This window comes from Neospora caninum, chromosome V (assembly GCF_000208865.1).
Source record: "Neospora caninum Liverpool complete genome, chromosome V".
Lineage (NCBI taxonomy): Eukaryota > Apicomplexa > Conoidasida > Eucoccidiorida > Sarcocystidae > Neospora > Neospora caninum.
In genome coordinates, this window is record NC_018391.1 from 137,123 (window position 1) to 150,921 (window position 13,799).

Genomic DNA, 13,799 nt, shown 5'->3' on the forward strand with positions numbered 1-13,799 from the left:
TACGCCCCTCACTTCAGTGAGCTTGCCACCAAGTGTTTTGTGGTTGGTGTTACCAAATCAAATACAGGACAGCCAAGATGCCTTCGAAACGAAGTGACGCTTTTTTAGAATTCCAAAGCTCAGTGATCTGTTTCATTTTGTGGCAATGTGTGCGTTGCCTTGCAGTTTGTTTGTTTAAGTTTGATAGTGCGCAGCTAGTCATTGCTTAGCTGGTATGGGTCCACCAACAGATAAACTTCTTGATGAGGTTCAGCCTCCAAAGGGCCATCAAACTGTTTTAGATCTAGGTGTTGTGCGCGCGAATTCTCAATAGTAAGAACCGAGTGCAGTAAGGCTAGTGAGAAGTTCTGCAAGAAAAAGGAATGAGGTTAAAGTCCCACTTCCGCCTTCACATAGCCCTCAAATTGTGTTTACAAAGCGGCAAAACTTGTTTTCCCCCCCCTCTCCGTCTGTTGCTAAAAAGAAAACCTTGGGTGACAAAACTTTGCTCCGTTGTCAGACGACAACATGAGTGGCCAGCATAATCGCTGCTCCACGATGACATAGGTGCATGCGCTACACTACAACGGTAGGGCTGCCACGAAGGTGGCAGCGGTCAACTACCCTAGGGTTCACAATGGTGCCGCGTTTGTCGACCTTCCTGATCATCATCTCGAGAGAGACCGTCCGACTGCGGAGCTAGAAAGTATTTCTGATTCACGGTGCATCTAGTGGATGCTCCTGTCATTTACGGCTTCCTCTATCGTCCGGCTAGGTAGAAAGAAAGACATGTCCTGAAATGAACAGGATACTCAACTTGCTGCGGCGTACACAAATAGTGCTTGACGACGTTCGCCTGCAGGGACTTGCGGATCTCCTACCCTTTCTCTGAGGCCATATTCAGTTGGGGCTGGTGCCGACAAACACCGGAAAATACCACCAAAACTGCTCATTTTCATGTTATATTGCTCTCTGCTTGCGCATGCGCTCGCGGAAGAACGCGGCCATGCATAATGCTGCATACGCAACACAGGTTTGCCTGCCTTTGTAGTTTCCTTGAAAAATCTGAATCTCCCAGTAGTTAGCCACCCAACAAAATAGAGGCGAGCATTAGCAAGGTAATAGCGTGACAACGATATGGAGAATTGCTTGCGGTTGGAACGGCGTAGCATATACGTGCAAAAGTGCCGCTCAAGCTCAATTTAAAATCTGATATTCACATACGCTTTTTACCATTCCTGATTGGAATATAGAGCGTTTTGGTAGTTCACTTAATCAGGACTCTAAATTGTAAAACTCTCCCATGTTTGGTTAGATACCAAGCGCCTAGTCTAGGTTTTCCTCAGCTGCGGTCTTGGCCAGTTTATGACGAAACGAGTTTTCAAGAAATCTACCGTCCTTCAGAGTACCACTCCTAGCCGTTGAATTTTGCCAATTCTACCAGCTCAGAAACATCTCCGGATTGGAGCTCTTCCGCCTCATGACATGACCATCCACTTTCTGGCTGCAGAAACATCCTCCATTTTCGGCTGTGTCCGCGACGGAATAAGACAATCTACAGCATGGTCTGACGGGCCCGAGCCTGTGTAGAACCGAGAGCGGCTACCGCTGAGTAGCCTGGGAATGCTTTTCCCAGCTTACTTAACTCTGAAAAGAATGGTTGACTCGACAAGTGGCAGGCGGTTCTGTCTCCAGTGCTATCAGGAACTCAACTTCACAAATCCCCATGATACTATCGCATAAAAACTATGCTCCGACCGCGTCCCAAGTTTCTTATAAGCCTGTTCTTTTAGGGGCCCTTGTGTTTTCTACGGCAATTTACTCGCTGCTCTTTCTCAGATTGGGGGTCTTCCCTTGTCTTGTGCGTCGGATCCTCGTCCTCTTTCGAGCATCGAAATGGAAGAAGGCTACCATCGCAAGGGACACACCGTCCCAGGGGTAAATCTGACAGAGAGCAATGACTATATCGAACGCCCTCATTCTCCGGCCACTCAGGCCGTGGTCCACCGCGCGAAATGCGCTGTCCGATCGTCCTCAATACCGGCTATGCCTGGCTCCGGAGTTTCTTTGTCTATCAACGAGTATCGCCGGAGAAAAGAAGAGAGGTACGAGCGCGTGGAGTTCACACATTCTGCGGAATCAACAGTTTCTTTGCCGCGAACAGCCACCGCGAATGAACTTGGGAGAACAGCGGGCAAACTCGAAGCTGTGACGGCATCAAACACAAACATCGGTGGGCAGTGAACAAGAAAACACTGTTGTAGCCTAGCACGCTGTCGGTTGTGCGCCATGAGCAGCAGAACGTTCTAAATAGATGGTGACGATCCCTTCCGCAGGAACAGGACTCGCTCTTGCCACAACCTCGAGAGTAAGGAAGCGTCTGTCACGGTGTTTTAGGAATCACTGAGGAAATGAGGAAACCTGCTTTGCCCGTAACTACTCTAATAACTACTCCTGTCGTACCTCCAAAAGTAAACAGAAGAGTAAGGCCACGGGAAGCACAGTAGATGCCCTGTTCGGTAGCTGTGTAAAAAGCCGTATTGGTACTTAACCAATAGAAGAGCTTAGACCCTGTAAGAATGGCGTTGACCAAGTGACAGGCATCTTTTTTCTGGGAGCAGCCCGCACTGAGTGTCAGTTGCCGATTTTGCAGCAACAATGATCTGGTGTTTCCCCTCGTTTTGAAAAGAACAAGTGCCATCGGCTGTGTTTCTACGCGAACGTGGCTGTGTAGGACAGCCAGTACAAACCAGAGCCTTTCCAGACTCTGTTAGGTACGCTCCAGCCACTCAACGCTGTACGCGTCAAACGTTCTGGATGCCTGCAGCTTGCACGTCCCTGTTACGCGCGGCATCCTGCAGCATTTTTTGTTCAGGAGAAGAAACACAGCTGAGGCTGAGCGAAAGCAAGAGGAGAAGCGTCTCATGGATCGGGCTAAGCGCCTCGTCCGGTTTAAGCAGTCTCTCGACAAGGCGATGAGCGAAGTCGCCTCCTGCAGTGAAAAAAATCGGAAGAAACAGGCGGAGCAACAAGAGAGACAACGCAGTGAGCGGAGATGGAGAGCCGACCATTCGCTCCTCAAATAGGCTTGTTAGTTTTGTTTGTTGCCCGTTGGGTTCTTGTTCTCTCTGTTTGATAGGTTTCACTCGTCAAACACCAATATCGAGGAGGCCGAGAATGCCTATCCACAGTGTGTTAGAGGCGCAATTTTGCCACCGGTTCGAATCCCCTCACGACTCAGTTCCGTGACTCCAATCTGTACACAGAACAGAGACAGCACTAGTCAGAAAATGTCTCCTGAGCGCAAGGGAGCTCTGCCGACAAAACTCAGCCGGAAGTGTCTGTGTTCCCACGGGGTCCCATTTTCTATCGTCGTGAAGCGTTTCGTGTCTCGTTATTGACGTTGCACGCGGCGGGATTCACTGACTCTGTTTGCGTTGCCGGCTCTACCGGAGTTCCGCTTTTTGTCGATCGTTCTAGCTGAAGCCTTGCACTTGATCGGCGCTGGACAAAATCCTGCTCAAGTGTACAAGATCCGAGAGGTGGAGAGCAGAGTAGAACGAAAGACCCAGACACTTGCGCAGGAACAGCAACGCCGAAAAGCGATTCTTATCGAGCGCTTGGCAGATGAAGACCGGTGGCAAGAAACGATCGAAGCCCATGAAAGGCAACAGCGGAATTCCGAAAGGCGATTCGAGGAAGAAATAGGTCAGCACATGTCAAAAGAGAGCACGAAGGCCGCCGGGCACCGCTCCCAGAAAAAAGTTTGAGAACTCCGGATGCTTCAGCCCGGTCGTATGTGGCTGCTGGAACGAGTCTCTCCGAACAAGTAATGGGTGAGAAATCATCCACCCAAGTGCCTGTTGCTTCGGTTTATTGGAAGCACTATGCGGGTTGTTCACGTTTGCTTTGACCTACAAGCAACAAGAATCGGGTTTTGTAAAAACCCGCATGTCGCGATCTTGTCAAGCATAGATGCACTACTCTAGTTACAAGGCCTCGCCCACGGCATTGTCACAAGTATCTTACCCTTCAGGAGAAACCACTGGAGTCGGATGCTGTCTGTTTCTTCTAGGCACGTGCACATCGTTCAGGATTTTGAAATTTGTTTTTCTCCAGGCATCTTGCGGCAGAGAGAAATTTCAAATTATCTGCACAAGATGACCGGCGTCGAGGATCCGTCAGCCGTCGCCTCGACGGCCGCGGAAGGAGGAAACATGATTTTCGCCAGTTCTTTGATTCGAAAAACCACGGGGACAACGCGGGCTTCTACGCGATTTCCTTGCTCAGACGGGACGGGCACAGACACTCTCGCAAACGACACCCGATGCTCGCGGTTCACTTTCTCAGACAACGATGACAAAGACTTGGGGTGAGCTCCCACATCATCTCCGCGCACAAGCAGTAAAGATGGGGCCGAGCAGCACACCGGGACACTTGCCCGACCGCATGACGTTTCCAATGCGTTTGCCTCGATGCCTTCCGCCGCTGCCGTGCCACAGCGTAAGTTGCTGGCGAAGAGTCCGTGGGGGAGGTGTCCAAGGTGCCTCGCCTTTACCTTGGAGAGGAATTGAAGAGTGGAGAGCACCTAGGTCGAAGACCCGCTCCTCACTGTGAGCTGTCGCTTTGGGAGTTCTCTGCCTCCACATGTTTTGGTTGGCCCACACGGTGCCGCCGCTCTGTCCCTCTGTTCCTGACCGCAGGAACTGTGCGTCGTTCGCACGGAGAGAGAAGTTCCAGTGGAAGCCGAAACTCAGCAAATTCGAGCGGCAGAGCCTGCGGCGTTCTCTCAACGCGCAAAAGCAGAACATGCTGCGAGGCGAAGTCCAGAAGGCAGCCGGGAAGGTCCACACGGGCCCGAGTTTTCGCGCGAAGCCGGAGATCATCCACTTTGAGAACTTTGAGCCGGGCCAAGTTTACAAGAAAACCATCGAAGTCACCAACATCAGCATGACATTCAACACCTTCCGCATCGTCCCCGTCCCGGAAGATCTGCGCGACATCATAGAAGTGGACTTTACCCCGCCCGGACGCATGTCGGCGGGGACCACGACGAGTTTTACCGTCACGTTCTGCCCGAAAAAGAACGCAGATGTCATCTCAAAAATCTCCATTTTGGCGCCAACGGGTCCCGAAGAGTTCCCCCTGCGGTGCTCCACCAAGAAAACCGTCTTGACATTCTCCCCCCCGCTAGTCGACGTCCAAGACTTCATAGCAAACGCCCGAGAAGACAGCTCCAGCACAGAGGCAGACGCCCCGAACGAAGCGACGCACACAGACGCCACGCCACTCGCTTCTGGTAGGCATAACGCATGTCCGAGTTTCGCTTCTGCTGGCCTCATCGTCGTCTGCACGTCTCCTTAAACTCGCCATGGAACCTCGTTCAAACTCGCCTCCAGTATCGATATAGATACAGCGATTTGTTTATACACATGTTGGTTTGCGTGCCTGCAGTTGCCTGTATATTTGCAGTGAGTCCCCTCAGATATATATATATATATATATACATACATACATATACATGAACCGGTAATTAGGTACGTAAATAGGCTTGTGCACGCTTTCTGTGTTCTTCTTCTTTCTGGATTGTGTGTGAGAAACCCGAGGAGGCGAGCGCCTGGCTCAGCGCTACTGGACTGATCCCAGATGTCTAAACTTGCGTCTGTTTGTAAAACCTCTCTGACGCTCGATGCACCCACAGGCACACGAGCGCGACAGTGCCGCAGCGGAAGCCTGCCTCATGTTCCCCCTCATGGAGCGTCCTGTCGCGAGTCTGTTTTCTGCCTCGCTTTTCGCTAGATGCCTGAGGCGTGTGCATTCCGCGTGGTTCGCAGAGCTGCGGCCGCAGGGCCTCGAGCGTCACGGGAGCAGCGCAACTTCCTTTTCTCGGCCTGCAGACGGAGAGGCCGAGGGGCTCGAGAGAATGCTCGCTTTGGACATGGGGGAATTGCAGCTGGGCGCAGTCGGGACGTGTTCGCTGCGCATTCGAAACGAAGGAGCCCTGGCGTCAGAGTATCTGCTACTGCCTCTCGTGTGCAACGTCTCCAGTCTGTCCTTTCCTCTCTCACGACCCTCCGAGGACTCGCCCGTTCTCCCAGGCACGGACGACGCCTTGCCGAGCACTCTGTTGCCCGGCGAGGCCGAGAGTGCGGCCGAGCCGCCTCTCTCGGCTTCTGGGCCTGCTCTCGCGTCCCAGACAGGCGGCAAGACTGGATCCGACGCGACACAACGGAAAGGAGACGAAGGCGAGAGAAGCAGGGACACGACCGGTTACGCGGCCTCGCCTGCTGCCTTCTCGGAGCCGTTCCAGGACACCCTCGAGGCTGTGGAAATGGTGTCGGCCGACAAACTGGTGACGGGCGCCTCTTTCAACGAAGGCCAGCGACTCGCAGACATCCCGGGGCTTTTGAATCTCCTAAACCAGTGGACGTATGAGCCTATGAATCTCCAGCATTTGGTGCTTGAGAACGCGATTTCCTCTTTCGCCCCGAGAAAGATGACGGCCATCCGCTTCAGCTACGCCCCTTTCGAGCCCGGCGACTTCTACGCGCTCTTCCTCCTCAAGACGCGCAATCCGCTCGTAAGAAAAAAGGCAGAGAAGAGATAGGAACAGGGGGAGAAAAGCCGAGAGAAGGAGAAACACGACGAACGGGAGATCGAAGGAAATGGAAAAGTTGAAGTGGCTTATCTGCAGCCCGGCGCGTTGTGGCCATGTCGACGGGCACCTCCCATCTCCTCAGTGAACATTCCTGCATTTTTGGGTCGCGTCTTCTCTCCCTTTTCTCTGCTCTCGCCTTTGTTCTCTCCGCGTGTCCACCTTGCTCTCTCTAGATCGGTCTGTTTGTCTGACGTCCTCCCGCCTCGTTCCCTGTGTTGCCCTCTCCCGGTTGTCTCTGCCTGTCTTGCCGTTCTGCCTGTACGCGTGCGTCGGCGTCTCGCTTTCCCTCTCTCCCGCTCCTCCCCCAAGGTCCCTTCGTTGTTTCCTTGGTTCTCCGAATTGCTGTGCTTTGCGGTCGTCTCTGGCGCTGAAAAGGAGTTTCCTCTCCCTCGCCCTCCTCTGCTCTGTCCCTCTTACCCCCTCCCCGCCGTTTGCTTCTCCTCGCTCGAAACCGTGCAGGTCCGCGACCGCCTCGTAGCGGTGCAATGTCGCTGTCTGCCGCCTCCCATCTCGGTCGAATCCGCGCAGTACGACTTTGGAGTCTGCATCGTTGGGAACACGTACTCCCAGCAGCTCTCGTTCCACAATTCCCAGAACTCGACGATGAAGGTCTGGGTCACTTCGCCCTCGCTGGGATCCGAAGGCGAGCTCTGCCTCGAGCCTCGTTCTTCGTTCATCCAGGCGCACCAACGCTTAACCGTCACAGCGACGTTCCGTCCCAAGGAAGAATTCTTCGACAGATTCCCGCAGTACGTCCAAGAGCTCGACGCCGACGTCCGGCGGAAACACCCAGGCTCCCTCGCCTTCGCCATTCTCGTCCGTGTCGAAGGCGCAGACCAAGTCCTGCCGGTGGAAACAAGGCTAACCGGTGAGGCCGAAACATGCTGCAAGAAAGAATGCGAAGCGAAGAAAGAGAAAGAGAAAAAGAAAAAGAACGAGAGAACGCGAAAGAGGGAGGGAAAGAGGGATAAGGGAAGGGAGCGAAAGAGTGAGAGAGGGGAAGAATGAGGGAACAGGCGCGAGCGAGGCGCGTTCCCTCCTGTTTCGCAGACAGGTCGACGGGGCCCCTCGAGTTCGTGACTGCCGAGCCTCTGTTACTCGTATTTCGGGAACCTGCGCTTTTGCCAGCTGCTCGTTTCTCGCGCGTCCGCGTTTGTGTGCAGGCATGGTGACTCGGAAAGAGATTGTGGTTTCTCCTCCCACTCTGGATTTCGGGCCCTGCTGTGAAGGCTCCGCCGTCTCTACGCCCCTGGTGCTCTTCAACCCTTCTCTCCTGATCATGGAGTACGCCTTCTGTCGTCTTCACCAGGACATTGCGATTTACAACTCCTGCGATGCGGACAACCTGTGCCCGGATTCGTCCGTCGCATCTCTCAGCTCATCCTCTTCCTCCTCGTCCTCTGCGTTCCCTGCTTTCCCTGCTTTCCCTGCCGCTGTGTCGCCTTCGAGTAAACATGCCCTGAGGTGGGTGGACGCCTTCGACAGCAAGGCGACGGGAACGCGTGCGTTGTCGAGCAGTGTCTGTACACCGGGGCCCAGGTCGCCTTTTGCAGGTCCGCCGTCCTTCTCTCCTGCGTTTCTCTCGGAGCTCGAGGAGCAACACATCCTCCCGCAGAATCGCCTCACTCACATGCAGCGAGGCGAGTACGGGTACCTGCTTCCCGGCGAAATCCGGAAAGTTCTTGCCGTGTACAGCCCCAACAAGCACTCGCCGGAGAGCTCCAATTTCGGCGGGCTGCGGACTGATCCCTCCGACTCGGGTGTGCGTACAGACGCTTTCGTGCTCCGGACGCTAGTAGGCAGCCAGGCTGCGCTGGAGACGCGGATTTCTTGGAAAGCTGCTCCGTCTTTGGCAAAAGTCTCCTTCACGCCTGCCGCGACTCTCCGCCTACCAGCGGTGCCCATCGAGGAATCGGTGTGTGGCACGCTCTACATGCGTCTGCTTCCCTCGCGTTTCCCCAAGGGGTTCCAAGCCACCAAGAAGCTTGCCTTTCTGGCTCCTACGTCTTCCTCGGGCCCCAGCTCTGTTTCTTCTCCTCCCCTCTCTTCTCCCTCCCTGAAGGTCACCTCAGAGCAAGCAGGAGCGGAACGGCGCGAAGAAGCGGCGAGCTCCGATGCGACCCTGGGCCCTTATGCCTCCCCTGCTGTCAGGCCTTGCGGCCGAGGCAGGCTCCGAACGGAGACAGAGAACTCGCGGAAGAAGCCTTGCTCACCGCCTTCGCTCTCGCACGACGCGCAGGAGGAGAACGCCTGCTGTGGGGTTCTTTGGGTGGAGGTTCTCGCGCCTCCGTTTGCTCTCGCCGCCCTCCAGTTCAACCCAGCTTGCTTCGCCCTCTCTGCGAGAGAGCCGTCGCAAAAGATCGCTGTCTCCTTCTCGCCCGACGGCGCCTACTTGCGGCGAACCGCGAAAAAACCATCGATCTCCCCGCAGGTTCCCGCGCGAAGCGAGGCTGACACTCTCGCCCGGTCCCCTGTGTTGGGAGGCACACAGATGGGGCGCGACCAGACTAGGGAAGAGGTCGGGATCTCTCCGGCTGCTGCCGGGCTGGGTCAGGCTGCGGCAGGCGAGAAACCCCGAGAGCATCCGAACGAGAAAGCCCCCAAAACGCTTACATTCGCTGTTGAGGCCAAGTCAGCGAGCAAGGAGATGCGCAACGACAGCGTGCCAGAGACCGCAGAGAAGGAAAAAGAAGAAGACGCAGAAGAAGAGGGAAAAGATGAAGAGCACCTAAAAGAAGTTCGCGAGTACGGAGGCGTCCGGTGGACATCGAGTCTTCTCCCCTCGCCTCTCTTGGACAAGGAGGAAGGCGTTTGGGCCTCTGCCGGAGGGGACGTGAAACCGGAAGAAGGGCCTTTGGAGCGAAAGAAATCTCCAAATGCATGCGTCCATGCACAATGGATCATCCCCGTCAGATGCCGCGTCGCGAAAGGTAGCGCAGACGACGAGTTCTTTTCTTTCCTTCAGGTGCGGCTGCCTGAACATCTCACCACAACAGACTAACGCCGAGACCGCCGCCTGCTTGAAGACAGCGGGAACAGGCATATCCATACACCAACGAACACATTCCGACCAAACATTTCTACAGATACCCCTATCTGTGCATATACATATATATATATATATATATATAAAGTATGCCGATATAGGTAGAGGCAGATGTCTATTCAACATGTAGTTTCACGTATTTCATGAAGTGTTTGTGTCTCAGTCTCCTCACATATTGCCAGGGCTTCGGGTTTGGCCCCCCTTGCAAAGAGACGTTAGAAGAGCGAGGCGTTGTTTTTTCCTCCGCCCGCTGTCTCTTTCTCTCCACTCTGTGTCTCCTCTCCAGGTGTCGACCTGCGCAACGCCTGCTCTCCTCTCGGCCTCGCCTGCCGTGCTGGACTTTGGAGACGTCACCGTGGGGGCTGAGGCTCGGCTGCGATGCAGCTTGGCCTCTACGCCGGCCCTGGCTAGCGCCTCCGCTTCGCCGTCCCGGCATTCCGGGTCTTCCGCGGCACCTGCTGTTTTTCTGAGAGCTGAGGAACTGCCTTTCTCTTCCTGCTTCGAGCTCGTCAGCCCGCTGCGTCCACTCCATCCTGAGAAACCGCTCACTCTCTCTGTGGCCTTTCACCCCAGGGCGCCGCAGGTACATGGAGACGCGAAGGCGTGCAAAGGGAAAGAAAGAGGGAACTCGAGTCTGCACGCACCACGCGACAAGCACGCAAGTTTCTCGTTGGCGAGCGCCGAGCCCTCGGCTCGAAACGACCCTGAGGGCTCAACACATGCGGCGATCGGCGACACCTCCGCTTCCGCGAAGCCTTTTACAGAAATAAAGAAATGCACAACTCTACACATATGCGTTTCTGTGCACAGAGATATAAACACGGCGAGATCCACATAGATATGTCCCGGACCTATATTTACATGCATACAGGCTTATGAATCCGTATGGATGGATGTTTCCATGTAAAGGGACAAGTCTAGATCTATGCATGTGCAGGTGAATGGATGCATAGTTGTTCCTTTAAATGAAGAAGGAGGAGTTTGGAATGTTGTGTGTCTTTCCGTTGGTGTTTGTATGTGTCCGCCGCGGGGAGGGCCGGCGCTTCACGCGTTTGTCTTTCCGTTTCGGGTGAAAATGCTTCAGACTTATCGAGCGACACTTCGCCTCGTCGGGCCGCTTACACGGCAGTCTGTGGAACTTCGCGGTCGCGGCATCCGCGCGGAGTTGGCTGTCTCGCCTCCTGAGCATGACCTCGACTTTGGAGCGGTTGTCGTGCCTCCTCGGTCCCCCGGAAGAGGTATGCTTGGGAGCGGAAAAAAAACGACAGGAAAAACACAAGTTCTCCTTCAGCTTGTCCCGGTCGCGAAAACGCACGCTCATCTCACATGCGTACATCCCAGTGGCAAAACCCCCCTTCTCGTCTGCGTAGACCTCCAAGATGGGGTTCTGTCTTTCTTCCCGAGATGGTGAGGCCGCGACTACGTCATCGACTCCGTTTGCTCGCCTCTTCCTCTACTTCCCTTCCTCTCCTTTCCTGTCTCATCTTTTCTCTCACTTTCTCACCTTTCCTGTCAGGCCAAGCGCTGCCTGCGAGTTCTTCTCTCTGCCCGAGCTGGACGCAGCACATTTTGACGGTTCGCAACCCGGCTTCTTCCTGCGCCATTCGTTTCCGCGTCGAGTGTCTGTACACCTCGCACCCTGAAATCGAGACGTGCGGGGCCGGGAGGGCCTTGGCCGCGTTTTCCTGCTGGCCGCTCCACGGCGAGATTGCTCCGGAGGCCTCGCAGCAGTTTTGCTTCGCCTTCCGGCCCACAAAGGCAGGTAACGCAAACTGGGAGAATCGGCAGAGCGCCCTGCAAAAAACGAGGAACAGTGCCTCCCTCCTCGATCGCCTTCGTGGCAGTCCGTCAAAAACGCCATGCTTCGACGAACGCTGCCGACACCGAGAGAAGCTTCTCCGCGTTGTTTTGGCCTTCTCGTCCCTCCCTGCCGCATCTGGTGCTTCAGTGCTGTCTCTTTTCGCCTCTTCACCGTTTGATGCGGTCTCTCCTGGTCCTTGTCCACTCGCCTTCTGCACTGCGTCGATGTCGTCTGAGTGCTACCTCTCGACATCGCTGCGGATCGCGAGTCTTTCGACTTGTTCGCTGTTTTCCTGTCTCTGCAGAAGGCCTCCACACCGCGGTGTTTCGCCTGGTGTCCGGAAACGGCTCCCAGCGACCGCATTACCTTTACCTTCGAGGCCTTGCAGTGTCTCATCAGCTCTACGCCCTCCCTCCTGTCTCGCCTTTCCATCCTCCCTCTTGGTCTTCTTTCCCTTCTTCAGTGTCCCTCGCATCTTCTCGCCCGACCCTCTCTCCGGGGCCCCCTTCTTCTTCTACAGAAAAGGAAAGCCTTCTGTCTTGTCTCCCTCAGCCTCGCGGGTTGTGCGAGAGACCCGGACTTCTCGTGCTCTCTCGGATTCCCGTGGCAGGTGGCGAGGCATCCACTTCGCCGTTCTTCCCCCTGCCTTCTTCGGCCGCGCCGCCTGCTTCCTCGCCTCGACCTGGTCCGGCTGTATCCGAGGCAACGTCGCCACTCTTTCCTTCCTTCGTCTCTCCTCTTGGACAGGACTCGCAGAGAGGCCAAGGCGACCTCAGCAACTCTCTCGCTTCAGGCTGCTGCCGCAACGCCGTCTTTCACCTCCTCTTTGACGACGGCCCCGAATCTCCAGGCGAGCGAAACGCCCTGCGTCTCTCTCGCACTTCTACTCCTCGCTTGACTTCTCCTCGCCCGTCTTCTCCTCGCTTGTCTTCTCCTCGCTTGTCTTCTCCTCGCTTGTCTTCTCCTCGTCCTTCTTCTCGGCCAGCGTCTGCCTCCCTCTGTGCTGCGAGTCCGCGAGGTCTCTCGAAGGACGCGTCTTCTGGAAGCAAAAAGACTGTAGAGGAGAACGACGGCATTGAGAAGGGGAAATCCACGGGCGAGAGAACGGTTCGCTCCCCGCAGCCAGAGAAGCGTGAGTCTATGGAGAAGGCCTCGAGTGGTCCCGACAAGCACGGCCAGCTGCGGACCCGCGTGTTCCTCCTTGGCGCCGCTTGGGCGCCTGTCCCCGCGTCCGCTTCCACTGCTCAAGTCGCGGGGAAAGGAAACTCTGGCGATAAGGGTGACGCCAAAGGACAAGGCTCGGGGAACAAAGACGGATCTTCGCTCGAAACTCGCGCTGCGTATGCACCCTCTTCTCCCTCGGGACTTGCAGTCGCTGCGTGCCCGGTTCCTTCTTCTCTCCATCTTTCCAGCGCCGTCTCTTCCCTGGCGACCGGCTCGGCTCCGGGAAAGGCCCCGCCGTTTGCTGAAGGGAAAGGGGAGCCTGTGGGCCAGTTTGAGTTCTCCATGGAAGGCGAATTCGCCGAGTGTTTTTCTGTGGAACCCAGCCGCGGAAGCCTCGCAGCCGGCACGCAGCAGCCCGTGACTTTCTCCTTCAATCCTGTCTCGCGTGGTAAGGCCCGGAGACGGCGCACACGTCCGGAATCAAACGCAGGGACAAGCGAAAAGAGAGAAGAGAGAGAAAAGAGGAGAAAGAGAGCGGGGAACAGGAGCAGGATCAGAAGGGCTGAGAGGGTGTTGGAGGTACTGGGAGATACTCGAAGAAAAACGTCCGAAGCACTTTTGGAGCGTGGAAGAAGGCGAAACGCGATTGCCGAAGCGAGACGGGGCAAAACCAATTAAAACCTCGCAGCGCTTATGCGTGAAGAGGGGAAAGACGAACAAGCTTAAACAGGAAGGAAGACGGAACCAGACAGAAGGGAAGAGAGGTATTTCCCGCGGACAGCACGTAGACACAGGCCGCGAGTGTCTAGGTGTTCAGGCAGCCCATTTTTCTGTTTCTGTTCCGTTCTCAAGGCGTCTGACTCCTCTCTCCACGTTTCCTTTTCACTCCCTCGCTTTTCGCAGCCTCCTCACGGACACGAGCAATTCTGCAGAGCGCCCCCCGCGTTGTCACTGCGGGGCAGTGGGTGTCGGCGAAGGCACGGGGCGTTCTCAAGGGAGGCTTCGTCCCGGCCACCTCGAGCGCAGCGGCTCAGCAAGAGTTCGAAATTCTTCTGAAGGCGTTTTGCCCGACTTTTCCTTCCTGAGAAGGACAACGCCTGTCGTTTCCGAAACGCCTCCAGAGAGCCGCGCGAGGCTCAACGGGCCCGTCC

The 13,799-nt window shown here is 55.6% G+C and overlaps 1 protein-coding gene across 1 annotated transcript; it reads left to right on the plus strand.

The window, feature by feature from the left end:
• Positions 1 to 1,875: 1,875 nt before the first annotated feature.
• On the plus strand, positions 1,876 to 13,733 carry NCLIV_012420 (Flagellar associated protein, related; the record flags this gene model as incomplete). The annotated part of the gene is made up of 13 exons (XM_003881428.1): positions 1,876 to 2,084; positions 2,807 to 3,024; positions 3,460 to 3,687; positions 4,099 to 4,351; positions 4,683 to 5,278; positions 5,814 to 6,559; positions 7,097 to 7,505; positions 7,801 to 9,602; positions 9,970 to 10,266; positions 10,768 to 10,921; positions 11,200 to 11,445; positions 11,789 to 13,096; positions 13,552 to 13,733. The coding sequence occupies 13 exons, from the start codon at positions 1,876 to 1,878 to the stop codon at positions 13,731 to 13,733; spliced, it is 6,648 nt and encodes a 2,215-aa protein (XP_003881477.1).
• Positions 13,734 to 13,799: the final 66 nt, after the last annotated feature.